The sequence below is a fragment of the Mytilus galloprovincialis genome, chromosome 7 (assembly GCF_965363235.1).
Source record: "Mytilus galloprovincialis chromosome 7, xbMytGall1.hap1.1, whole genome shotgun sequence".
Taxonomy (NCBI): Eukaryota; Metazoa; Mollusca; class Bivalvia; order Mytilida; family Mytilidae; genus Mytilus; species Mytilus galloprovincialis.
In genome coordinates, this window is record NC_134844.1 from 41387551 (window position 1) to 41401498 (window position 13948).

The 13948-nt window shown below is 32.1% G+C and overlaps 1 protein-coding gene across 13 annotated transcripts in view; it reads left to right on the forward strand.

The window, feature by feature from the left end:
* The window catches only part of LOC143083006 (uncharacterized), a 58342-nt gene that overhangs the window by 25508 nt on the left and 18886 nt on the right, over nucleotides 1-13948 (forward strand). For 7 of the 13 annotated variants that reach the window (XM_076259116.1, XM_076259103.1, XM_076259107.1 and 4 more), the window contains 2 exons: nucleotides 6062-6169; nucleotides 11455-11547. In XM_076259116.1, the coding sequence (XP_076115231.1) occupies nucleotides 6111-6169; nucleotides 11455-11547 (152 nt within the window). In that variant the 5' untranslated portion in view covers nucleotides 6062-6110. The remainder of the gene's footprint in view (nucleotides 1-6061; nucleotides 6170-11454; nucleotides 11548-13948) is intronic. The other 6 variants (XM_076259109.1, XM_076259111.1, XM_076259113.1 and 3 more) reach the window with 1 other exon arrangement.

A 13948-nucleotide genomic window follows, 5' to 3' on the forward strand; every position in this document is an offset into this window, starting at 1 on the left:
TTTATTTCAATAAAATTTATTGTTAAAAGCAATCTATGTGGATTCACAATCGTAAGTTAAGAACATTGGTGCAATTGAGTCATAAAAATTATTTATAAATACTTTTACAATGAATCAGGTTATATGTTTGTAGATATTTCTTCCCTTAACATTTTCGTACATAAACCAACGGGATACTACATTGTAAGTCAAGCTGTAAACTTTGTTAGCAATTTACAGCAAATATGCAATAGAGAAATTACTATATGATAAAAAAAAACAATTGTTATGATAAGTTCATTCTTAGCTTTATATTCTTTAAGAATCTTGTTTTTCTATGGGTAATAGCTTTGGATTTTAACAGCACTACCATATGAACAAGAATTTGCAAAAAAATTGGGATCAAAATCAAACTGGAGCAAATTAGTGCTTTTCATATTTTAAAATTATCAGACTATTCATAAAAGACAAATTAATGCAACAAAACTTAGTTATCTCCCTTTCAATAAGGAAAAAATTAATAGAAAAATAAAACTGAAAGTGTGAATGGATTTTTTAAGGCATTATCATACCCAGACATGTGTGTTTATGTGTCTCAATGGAAAATAGTAAAAACCAGGGTAACCTCATCTTCAGGTTTATTTACATATGTGATTTGTATTGGTAATCAGTAGATAATCAAAACCAGCAGGGCACCAGTAATATCACACTAGGAGCAGTGGTTTATTAGATATTATTACCATCTGTATCTAATTAACAGACATTCCCAATTAATGAAGTTCTGAGTAATAATTATGACACATTGTTAGTTTCTGATCTTTATTTACTTATGTGGTTAGATAAGTCTGTCTGTTTTTTCACCACTGGTTAATTACATAATGTGACTTTTTTATCATTTTTATAATTGTATCCAGGTGCTGATCTAGGATTATTTTTAAAAAAGGGGGACCCAGTGGCGGATCCAGAACTTTTCCTAAGGGGGGGCCCGCTGACTGACCTAAGGGGGGGCCCGCTCCAGTCATGCTTCAATGATTCCCTATATAATCAACCAAATTTTTCCCACAAAAGGGGGGGGGCGGGCCCCCCAGGGCCCCCCCCCCCTGGATCCGCCTATGGGGGGACCCCTGGCAAGCCAGTGTTTTGAGTTTTACTTGTAAAAAAGTCTGCATTAATCATGTATGAAGCCCCTCCCTAAATCTGCCTCTTTTAAAATACCAAGCTTAAAAATAAAAAAAAATGAAAATAGGAAATCAGAAAATTATTACTGGGGTTGTTCCTCTTGAGAGTGAAAGATACTTGAATTCTGTAAGTATATTAAGAGGTGATCTCAGAGAAAAAAGGGTCCAGATACAAGGTTGTCCAAATTTTGTATAGCTAGGACAACCATTTTATATGGCTATCACATGGCAATGTATGGTGTCTATGTTAGCCTTAATCTTTAAAAAAAAAAAAAACATTTATTGAGTATAAATGGTTTCAACGATGTTTATTTTCAGCTCAAGGAGCAAACTTATAAAAAGCTACTTGATGAAATTCTTAAGGGGAAACATTAAGATTCCCCACCCTCAGACTAAGATTAAACTATATCTTCATAGATTTCTTTGATGAGTGATAAAGAATATACAACTTATGATCAGCCAGGCATTTAGATAGTATATGTTAAAGAGTGTGCTTGTTCAACTTATGATCAGCCAGGCATTTAGATAGTATAATATGAAAGAGTGTGCTTCTTCAACTTATGATCAGCCAGGCATTTAGATAGTATATGTTAAAGAGTGTGCTTGTTCAACTTATGATCAGCCAGGCATTTAGATAGTATATGTTAAAGAGTGTGCTTGTTCAACTTATGATCAGCCAGGCATTTAGATAGTATATGTTAAAGAGTGTGCTTGTTCAACTTATGAGCAGCCAGGCATTTAGATAGTATAATGTTAAAGAGTGTGCTTGTTCAACTTATGATCAGCCAGGCATTTAGATAGTATAATATGAAAGAGTGTGCTTGTTCAACTTATAATCAGCCAGGCATTTAGATAGTATATGTTAAAGAGTGTGCTTGTTCAACTTATGATCAACCAGGCATTTAGATAATATATGTTAAAGAGTGTGCTTGTTCAACCTATGATCAGCCAGGCATTTAGATAATATATGTTAAAGAGTGTGCTTGTTCAACTTATGATCAGCCAGGCATTAAGATAGTATAATGTTAAAGAGTGTGCTTCTTCAACTTATGATCAGCCAGGCATTTAGATAGTATAATGTTACAGAGTGTGCTTGTTCAACTTATAATCAGCCAGGCATTTAGATAGTATAATGTTAAAGAGTGTGCTTGTTCAACTTATGATCAGCCAGGCATTTAGATAGTATAATGTTAAAGAGTGTGCTTGTTCAACTTATGATCAGCCAGGCATTTAGATAGTATAATGTTAAAGAGTGTGCTTGTTCAACTTATAATCAGCCAGGCATTTAGATAGTATAATGTTACAGAGTGTGCTTGTTCAACTTATAATCAGCCAGGCATTTAGATAGTATAATGTTACAGAGTGTGCTTGTTCAACTTATAATCAGCCAGGCATTAAGATAGTATAATGTTACAGAGTGTGCTTCTTCAACTTATAATTAGCCAGGCATTAAGATAGTATAATGTTAAAGAGTGTGCTTCTTCAACTTATAATCAGCCAGGCATTTAGATAGTATAATGTTACAGAGTGTGCTTCTTCAACTTATAATCAGCCAGGCATTAAGATAGTATAATGTTAAAGAGTGTGCTTCTTCAACTTATAATCAGCCAGGCATTTAGATAGTATATGTTAAAGAGTGTGCTTGTTCAACTTATGATCAGCCAGGCATTTAGATAGTATATGTTAAAGAGTGTGCTTGTTCAACTTATGATCAGCCAGGCATTTAGATAGTATATGTTAAAGAGTGTGCTTGTTCAACTTATGATCAGCCAGGCATTTAGATAGTATATGTTAAAGAGTGTGCTTGTTCAACTTATGAGCAGCCAGGCATTTAGATAGTATAATGTTAAAGAGTGTGCTTGTTCAACTTATGATCAGCCAGGCATTTAGATAGTATAATGTTAAAGAGTGTGCTTGTTCAACTTATGATCAGCCAGGCATTTAGATAGTATAATATGAAAGAGTGTGCTTCTTCAACTTATGATCAGCCAGGCATTTAGATAGTATATGTTAAAGAGTGTGCTTGTTCAACTTATGATCAACCAGGCATTTAGATAATATATGTTAAAGAGTGTGCTTGTTCAACCTATGATCAGCCAGGCATTTAGATAATATATGTTAAAGAGTGTGCTTGTTCAACTTATGATCAGCCAGGCATTAAGATAGTATAATGTTAAAGAGTGTGCTTCTTCAACTTATGATCAGCCAGGCATTTAGATAGTATAATGTTACAGAGTGTGCTTGTTCAACTTATAATCAGCCAGGCATTTAGATAGTATAATGTTAAAGAGTGTGCTTGTTCAACTTATGATCAGCCAGGCATTTAGATAGTATAATGTTAAAGAGTGTGCTTGTTCAACTTATGATCAGCCAGGCATTTAGATAGTATAATGTTAAAGAGTGTGCTTGTTCAACTTATAATCAGCCAGGCATTTAGATAGTATAATGTTACAGAGTGTGCTTGTTCAACTTATAATCAGCCAGGCATTTAGATAGTATAATGTTACAGAGTGTGCTTGTTCAACTTATAATCAGCCAGGCATTTAGATAATATAATGTTAAAGAGTGTGCTTGTTCAATTATCTCCCTTGTTTATTAGAGATCACTACTCTCCAGGAATAATTAAGTATTCTATAGTAATAATGTAAATAAGTAGGAATATTCTCTTTTAGAACTGACAAGACATAAAATCTGCACTGCTTTGATAAATACTTTGACTGATATCTCATCTGTTAAGTCTTATCATTTTTATTTGCCTGAACAATATGTGTAACAGCTAGATGTCAGTCAACAACTATTCTTACAAATTTGTTTAATGACTATGACAACTAGTGATTCAGTATCAAAAACTCCTTGATATAAAAAAGTTACATTATATTACCCATGATTACAATCAATGGAATACATGCCAAAGAAAGGTAACAAAAAAGACCTAATCTCAACATATATTCCAAAAACAATCCATATACCCTGCCAATCATTTGTTAAAAGTATTGTTTGACTATTAGGGGATTATTATTACATTTGTACTACTACAAGTATTTTTGGGTTGTTTGCACAACTTTGTATGGTGTATGGGGATAAAGTATTTCTACCAATTGAAAAATATGCTTTTGTTGCAAGTTTTTTTTCTAAAGTTGGGGGGGGGGGGGGGGGGGGGGGGAGGTATAGCGCTCACCCCTGAGAGTTTACAACAATTCCTCTTTCAATTTGATCATAACATTTTGTTGTCATGCATTTTTTTTTATCACAACAACAAACAGCAATATAATTAGAACAGAGCTGTTTATGCTCTGAGACGTGTTTAGCATGTTTGACGCAACTACTATGTGACACTTTTAGACAGGTCACATATCTACAACCTGCTTGCCAAAAATAGATATATATATTAATAAATTTGATTATGCAAAATGCATGACACACATGACATTTACATTAGTGTTCCTGTCACATTGAGGTAATTAGGAATAAAATATGTATTCCTCAATCAGACAGAAAGATCTTAAACTTTCCCATATAAATAAAAAAAACATGTGGTATGAGTTCCATCCAAGTCTCAATATATAAAAAGTTAACAATTTAACATGTTAAAATAGGTCAAAGAACAACCTTCAACACATCGACTTGGCCGCACAAAACAGCAAGCTATAAATTGGGCCCCAATGTTACCAGTGTAAAACAATTCTAACTGAAAAACCTATGATCTAATCAATATATAAAACGACAGGTAATGAACAGGCTCCTGACTTCGTACAGGTGCATAAAAATGCAGCTTAATTCCAGTCTATAAATGTTTTGCATAGATAATAATAGAAACAATAAAAGATCAAACCCAATTCTCTTAATTTTTGCAGAAAGTTAGAAATATCTATTCCAATATAGATAATATTGATAATTTGGATAAATTGGTTTTATGTCTTTCTTGTCCATCAATTATGCAGTATACTATCATTTGTTAAAAAGTCATGGTCACTGAGGAGGGTGGACTCAACAACTGCATGATAGATACATATATGTATATAATGTTTTGTTCTTGTGATGATATATTGTAAAATTATTATGTTGATTTACATGTATGTATGCCTTCAACCCATATGGGTAAAAATGTGCATTTATATATTCAATAAATTCTTAATAACAGAAATGTTCAGAATCACATAAAACAACTGCAAACTACTAAACCAAAGACATGAAAGACTTCAAGTCCTAAAAAAGAGGGCCATTTTGTCATTTGTAAACTTGTAGCAAGATTGATAAAATGGTCATATTAGACTTTCATCTTATTACTTAACATGATTAAAGCTATTGGTCAATTTGGTCAATTCAGCAGGATTTATTATTGTTTTGTTTATGTTTTATTGTGTGGATGCTTATCAAGTTAAAGATTACCGTGGATTCATTTGTTGTTTTTTTTTGTACCAATTTTGTTGTGGATTACAGAAAAATACATTTTGTGGATATTTTATTTCATGGTTTTACAAAAGTTTGTACTTTGTACCTTAAAATTTTGAATTCTTGGTTCAGCTGTATACAGAAAATTTTGGATAATTGGTATCCTATGAAAGATAATGAATCCACAATAGGTCCTGAAAATAAACATGAGGCTCCCACAGGGTACCCTCTCAGGTCGCAAGGTTGCTTTTAAATTCGTCGAGAGGTCGTTATTAAGGGAAATGTACAGGTCGCAGGTCGTTTTTTCCCAACACAGAGGACGGAAGTCGGTCGGAGGTCGTTTTTTCCAAATTTTACAGGTCGCAGGTCGTTTTTAGAAGGCCTTCAAAAGTCGGAAGTCTCCTCTAAAAAGCCCAGAGGTCGCAGGTCATTTTTGACCCTGCGGGAGCCTCAAACATCTATGGCTTGTTGTTTCAATATTTGTGATTAATTCCATCATTTTTTTCTTGCAGGAACTTTTTCGTTTTTAGTGGATTATAGTTTTATCGCATACATATCATCATGAGCTCTTTAGAAGAAAGACGTGAGGCCCGTCGTCGTAGGCGTCAACAAGAAGAAGAGTAAGTCAGATGAACTTGTTGTTGTATGCTGTAGTCCCCCCTTTTCCTACTCCTGTAGTTTGTTTCAATATAATTTATGACCCACTAACAATTGTTGTGTTATGTATCTTGAAAAGGCAGACACTTAAAAGAAATGGACTCTTCTGTCATAGATACAAATTTCAAAATTAGTGAAGTTTTTTTATAAAGTGTTTCTATATATTTACTGTGTTCAGATAAAAGCTGAAAAATTCATAGCTCATAATAGTTTACATGTAGGTTTTAAAACCAAATGTCACCAGATATAGCAACTGTCTACCATGTCTACCCTTACATTCTTAAACTTGACTTTAATGCTCAGTATGACTTTGTCTCTTGTTGATTTGGTTTCACAGATTTCAAACAAACATTAAAAAATATATCACATGGAGCATGAAAGGGTTTAACTCATTTGAAATCTTGCTTTCAGAAAATAATGAGAAAAATATTTGAATAGTTTGTTTTGAATGTGTTAATGTCATTGTCAGCAGAAGCCTGTTTTGTATGATACAGTTTGATAAACTTCTTTGCAAGTAGAACACTGATATTTAAAAAACTTTAAAAATGTGACAATCAAAGGGGAAATTATGACTGTTTATACCTATTCTGTCAACACACATAAGACAGAAGAAACAATATCAACAGTCATTATATTTCATTTTGCCTGTCTCTAGAAATTACAGCCATGATGTTTGTATTTGTTGACTTTTAAGACCTTAATTTTTATGCCCCTGCCATAACAGAGTGGGCATTAAGTTTTACCCTTGTCCATCTGTATGTCCTTAAATTGGTTTCTATTCTCTAACTTTTGACCAAATGTTCTGAAACTTAACTACAAAATAAAAGTCAAATTCGAATTTGGGTAGCATCCCTTTTACCATCTTATTAAACTATGTCTCTTTATAACTTTATATGCAAGCCGAGCATAATCTGTGTCCAATGGACACATTCCCATTTATTTTAACTACTTTTAAAAATTCTTCCATATATGATTAAATGTAGAAGATTTGTTAAAATATTAAATCTGATGTATGTCTCCATGTTAAACTAATTTAGTAATTTAACGAGACTTGTAAATTTGTTATACCTGTCCATGGGAAACATTGTCATTTGTCAGAATTATGTTAATTTGCATGTTTCCACCTGACTTTTAACAACTGTAGACAATAGTAAGTTTACTTACCTTGAGGTGAATAGTTTGGAAATAAAAGACTTCTTGGTAAGTTCTTAAACCAATAGCAGTATCATTTTATAAAAAGCATTGATCGCTATAATTAGAAAAAAGCAAAATTTAGAATTTCTTCAAAATGTAATATCCATAAGAATAAAAACCAAAATTTTTTTTAAAAAAGTAGGTAAATATTTCTAACGTGCAAAAGATATAAGGTTATTGCAAACACTTTTGGTCCATTCATACACCATTTAGCATGTTTACTTCCAGATGCATATATCCTTAGGAGGTGATTGATGTTTAAAATAATCAGGTGATAAATACAGTGGCGGATCCAGAACTTTTCCTAAGAGGGGGTCCGCTGACTGACCTAAGGGGGGGCCCGCTCCAGTCATGCTTCAATGATTCCCTATATAATCAACCAAATTTCTCCCACAAAACGGGGGCTGGGCCCCCAGGCCCCCCCCCCCTGGATCTGCCTATGGTTCATATTTATTGTCCAAGACGAAGTTGCAAAATTTTAGTTTGATATAATTGTGAATGTAAAATAAATGCAATAAACCTTCTTACCCCTAGAAACGTTTTAAGCCACTCAGAGCTATAAAGTTACAAATTTCTTTCACCATGGTATTTTTAACCCCAGAGTTTATAACACACAATTATTTAATAAAAGAGTATTGTGAATAGTTTATAATCAAGTCTTTATCAGTTTCAAAGCTTGAAAGCATTACATAAAAACCATGCAAACATGAATTTTAGAATAGGGAATTTGACAATGCAAAAAAAACCTTTTTGTCTTTAGTCTTCTCTTTCTGTTCTTTCTTTATTTGTTCCTTTCTGCCACAACTTTCTCTGTTCTACTGTCTACCTTTCCCCAGTGTCCCATTGCCCTACCTTCACCCTTCAAAAAGATCATTAGATGATAAGAATGTACAAAAGTCGAATCATTTTATCGATAAGACATTTTTTTGTCAACTTGCCAATAACATGAATATGACTTTGTGTTTTATAGTAATTGCAAAAATGATCATTTTGTTCAAGCTTAAATGTTAAGGTTCAGTTTGATAGGGTATATGCATGTAGACTTAAATGACTTGCACTTATAGATTTTGGGGTTTGTGCGTAGATATAAATGAACTTGAACTTGTGTCAAACACAAAAATGAATGCAGCGTGTAGAAATTTCTGTTGTCAGACAAAACACTATAATGCTAAATGCAAATGCTTTGGCACGTTTTTGACGTAAAAAATATACACGATATGTTTTGAGTTAGCTATAGCCTTGTCTTTTCATGAAACAGCCAATCAGTAGTCTCAAACATTGCTGCCTTGACAGATCTTGTATCCTTGTCAACAGAAAGATTAGCCAATCAAAACTCTAGAAACAATACCTTTTGACAAGTTTGATACCTGTAATAGGAAATGCACAATTTCCATTTTGTATCTCAGGGGTTCCAAAGGGAAATTTTCACCAAAAAATTAATAATAAAACAGAAAAAAATATCATTAAAACTTGTAGTAAATTTACTGCAACCAAAAATATGATAAATCCATGTCTTCGATAAATTTAAATGATAATTGAAGTTATACGCCCGCGGATATAAGTTTTTCCCCTTGTCTCTCCCCCTTTCTGAGATTTATTTGTTGTGTTTGTTGTCATTATTAATTAGTTAAAGGGGGAAGAAATGAACAGTAAGTAAGATATTGTTGTTTCTCAGTTTCGCATCCGATCTGGATTAAGGTAGGCTTTATTTTGCATTATAATTACTGGTACTGAAAAAAAAAAAATGTTTAAACTAAAGTATAATTCAGTAAGATATAAAAATTATTAAATATGCTTTATGAGCAATTTTGCATTAAAGATATCGGCTTGATCAAAAGTTTGTTTGGATTTCAGATACATGCATTAAAACTATATAAAAATTAATTGTTTTACACTCAGAGACTCTTTTACTTATTTTAAGCCATCCTTAATTACTATTGAAAACTTCTTTTATTATTATTGAAAGCAAATTAAGTACTTTGTGTCTTGCAGACATCTTAAAAGAAAGCTTGCTTTACTACAAAAGTTTCTATTTTTTGATTCCCATTCTAAAATTAAGAACTCTTTTATCATCACTTTTTTAATCTGGTAAATTTCAAATTTAGAATTTGTTTCTATTTTCAAATAACCTTGACTTTTGAATTGCATAACATTCTTGCTGTATTAGTGTATTCCTTTGATTGATCATGTCGATAGAGCAATACACATTTATAAGGCATCTTCCTGCTGATTTTGTATGTGTCAGTTTGATATGTTATATTTATAACTTTCTGGTGTATACTCCTCTCAGCATCTTCTGTCCATGTTTGTTTATACAATGTAGTACCACCATAAACAAGTAACTTCATTGAAATTTGCCCATTAATTTAGTATAAGAAAAAAGTCTTAAGCCTCAATTTTATATTGTGCTTAAAAGTACAATACTAAATCATGCACATGCAATAGCAAAGAAAGTTCTAAATTCCAAATTGATCAATTTGATGCTAGAAATTATGTATTTTCCAATCAAAGTGGGCTACTTCCTTTTAACCCCACCTCCTTCTCCCCTCAATTCACCACTGTTAAATACCTGCAGTAATTGAATGTTTGAGAACCCTATAGGATAAAGAAATAATGATCATTAGACAATGTTAGAAACATAATAATTAAAAAATTTATAATGCCTGAATTGCACAAACATCAAGTTTTCTTGCATAAAACCATTGATCCCTGTTGCTTGTTATCTTTTGCTTTGTTTTAAGACTAGTGAATATTAATGATCTGAATCAATAGCAGGTTTAATGCACCATTCTGGTGCACATCTTTTCAATGATGTTGAAGGTTAACGTATTGGGTATCTGAGATATAAACCATTTTGTTTTAAGAACTTAAAACAACTGAAAAAAATATGAGAAACAGACTACCCACAAAAACTTAACATTGACCAACAATTAAAATATTGTCAAGGTCAGATGAACCCTGCCAGACAGGCATGTACATGTTACTATCTGAAGAATATAAATAACAAACATGTCAAATGGCAATTTATTAAGAGGGTTAAAATTGTAGAAAAGTGAAGAGTTGCATATATAGTGTAAATAATCCAAGTAAATGAAATTGTGTTAACAACTTCAGCAAAAGTTTACAACATCTATGCTAGGACCAATAGATTTGAATGTTTATGTTTTACATCTATGTTATTCAGTGGCGGATCCAGAACTTTTCCTAAGGGGGGCCCCACTCCAGTCATGCATCAGTGATTCCCTATATAATCAACCAAATTTTTCCCACGAAAGGGGGGCCAGGGCCCCCCCTGGATCCGCCTATGTTATTATAGAACCTAAGATCAATCCATGAGACAAAAATTATTCTAAAGTGAATTACAGAGTTAAACAGGACTAAATTTAGGTGTCATGGAAAACAATGCATTGGGCTCAGATTATTCCTTACCTTGAAATATTTTTTTCCATTGGCTACATGTACGCCGCTAGATTAAAACTGACGAGGAAAGGTAACACACGGCCAGCGAAAGCTCTTTTTATTGAGAGCCCAGGTGGTCGTGTGGTCTAGCGGGACGGCTGCAGTGCAGGCGATTTGGTGTCACGATATCACAGTAGCATGGGTTCGAATCCCGGCGAGGGAAGAACCAAAAATTTGCGAAAGCAAATTTACAGATCTAACATTGTTGGGTTGATGTTTAGACGAGTTATATATATATATATATATATTCATATAACCCTGTAAGTCAATACATAAATATTAAAAACTAATGTACTTTTAAAAGACAGATAAATATTAAAAACTAATGTACTTTTAAAAGACAGAAACAGGCTTCAGTTGACATATTCAGATAAAAAAAACTTGGTATGTTTATAGAACAACGCGAAATATGATGAAAAACATAAAAACATAACCCTAGATACAATTTGCTCAACCCTAAATGTACGTTAAAGTGAATCTGTATATTGATCTGTAATATGTTATAGATATAATAACTCATGTAGTTTTATGATTTTGCATGATTTCCTTTGTTTATCCTGTTGTTTTTGCATGGTTATGTTTTTTGCATGTGCAGGCTAGATGTAAAAAGTTCACTTACCTCCCCTGGTTTAGATGATCCTTTGAACGAAAAGAAACAGAAGGAGCGAGAGGACCGCCTTCAGAGAATGTAGGTCATGATAATTTACAGCTATAATGTATTTAAAACATTTAGAAATATTTAAACTAATAAAAGTTTATATTTGTAAAGTTGTTAAAATTATTAAAAACAGTAATAGAATATTAAGATAGCAGTTCTGGGATATTCTAAGTTAAATAACAGGTCAGAAAGAAATGACATCCATCATCAATTTCATTTTTACAAATAATGAATGAGCTTCTCTTTAAAAAAAAATTCATCTTCCAATTTAAATTCAGAGTGTATATAATCACTGTTTCTTCAATTTTTATTCCATCATTATTCTATCATAGCTAGAAACTCAAAGTTTTGATTATTTAAGACGAAACAGCAACAGATTACTAATCCATCTCAATTTAATAAAAGATTTGCATCTTGCATAACAAAAGTACAAATTTTATATTTGTCAATATTGAACTGCATATTATACCTATTTATTGGTTTAACGAATATTAGAAAGTTATTTTTAAGCAAGATGATTTTCAAGGTCGTGATATGTAGGAGGATAGTAAAATAGGATTTCCCTCTATAACAAAAGTACAATTAATGATTAGGCAGAAGGGTGTTCCCATGCATTACTCTCTTTTGAATCTTAAAACATATGCAGTTGGTTATATTCATCATGTTCATAATGCATGTTTGTTATAAGATAGTCTGTAGTTCTATGGTAAAGTTTACACCTGTGTTAATCTAGTAATTTGGCCTTGGTGCACCCTACATTAAGGAGATGCATACACAGAAACTTGATCATGACAGTAATTTATAAATTAATTTTCCTAGATGTACAGGAAGTTGATCTCTTCCCGTCCACTTCAAACCTAGAAATCTCTCCTTCTCTGGCTTCTGGGTTACGTAATTTGAAGTGCAAAGAAATAAATCTTTTTGATTAACTGAAATTAGGTTTACAACAAACTTCTTTACTTGTCTTTCATGTTTTCTTTCAATTCTAAGCTGCCACTAAAAACACTCTTAATGCACTTTCATAAATCATTTTACGGGTTTTCATAATGGCATATGATAAACAAATTAGACAGAATTGCCTGATGATTTGAAAAATGAACACTAGACATGTCTTTTTCATTTAAAAAAAAGAAAAATTCTTACAAGATTGTCCCAACGGTACCTCATTTTTGCAAGACTTTAAGCATTTTTCAGTATGATAAAAGTGATTTTGCTGTGTGAATATACTGAAGATATGAAAAATGTTGTACAGCTGTTAAAAGAAGCAGGCTTATCTTAACCAGCTCACAATGATAAATTGCAGTTTCTGGACAATCATGACCACACAATTGATCATGGTATAACTTGAACTATGACCTATCCATTGCATGTCTCTATGTTGATGTTCACTTTAGTTATAATTCCGTTTTAGTTCCATATTTTATATTAGAATAGTCCAGGCTGAAGAATATTATGGACTACATTTAAGTTTGAGGTATATAAGAGTTCATTATTCCTACTGATATCTAAATAGAAACTTTAATAGCTATAGTAATTCTAAATGAAACTTAGTAGATGACTTTGTCATTAGCTCTAAATTTCTTTTTTTTTCATAGATTTTTCTTTCCATGTTTCTATTTGTAAAATATTGGCGGTTGGACTCACTCAGTGAATGAAAGTTAACTTATAATAGGGGCACTATAAATACTACCTGTCCACATAACTTTAGCTGTCATCAGAATTGCAGTCTTACTTATTTTGTTATTTAATTTCTTTTAAATAACATTTTTAACACTTTTAATGGTTTTAAACATTTTAAATGGAAAGAAACTGACACAAATGTTGTATTTGATAGACATGCTATCGTCATGTATATTACTCCTCACACCCCATCCTTTTATTTGATATAAATGTAATATTTGACAGTATATTAAGTCAATACATCACAGTCTTATATTTCTATTATTTTCTGTGAAATGAATGAGAAGGCATTGGACCCTGTGTAGACAGTATTTTATGTTTATATTCAGTCATGCTGTTGACCAAGGGTATGACTTTCAAATTTAAATACAACAGACTAACATTCCTTTGGTCAGGTCTAGTTTCATTTCTTACTTTGGTCTGATTTAATAAAGCTATAGAATCTTATTAGCATGATAATGCTTCAATGGTGCTTTGTTTTGTCTTCTTTATTGTTGTCTCTTTGGGTGACTTAAGACCAGCCCTACTTTCACAACACATTTGTCAAGGGTCTTGTTCATATTAAATGTTTTATGTTTTTTTTTAAATATTCTATTTTATAATACTTTTTGCAAGTTATGGTAGGTTTTTATTTATGTATTATTATTTTTTGTTATCAGTGGTTTGTTTGTTTTCTTATGTAGTTACTACTTGTATAAGATATTTAAAATCTGCATGCATGTTTTAATGATTAAATTGATTATAAGCTCAG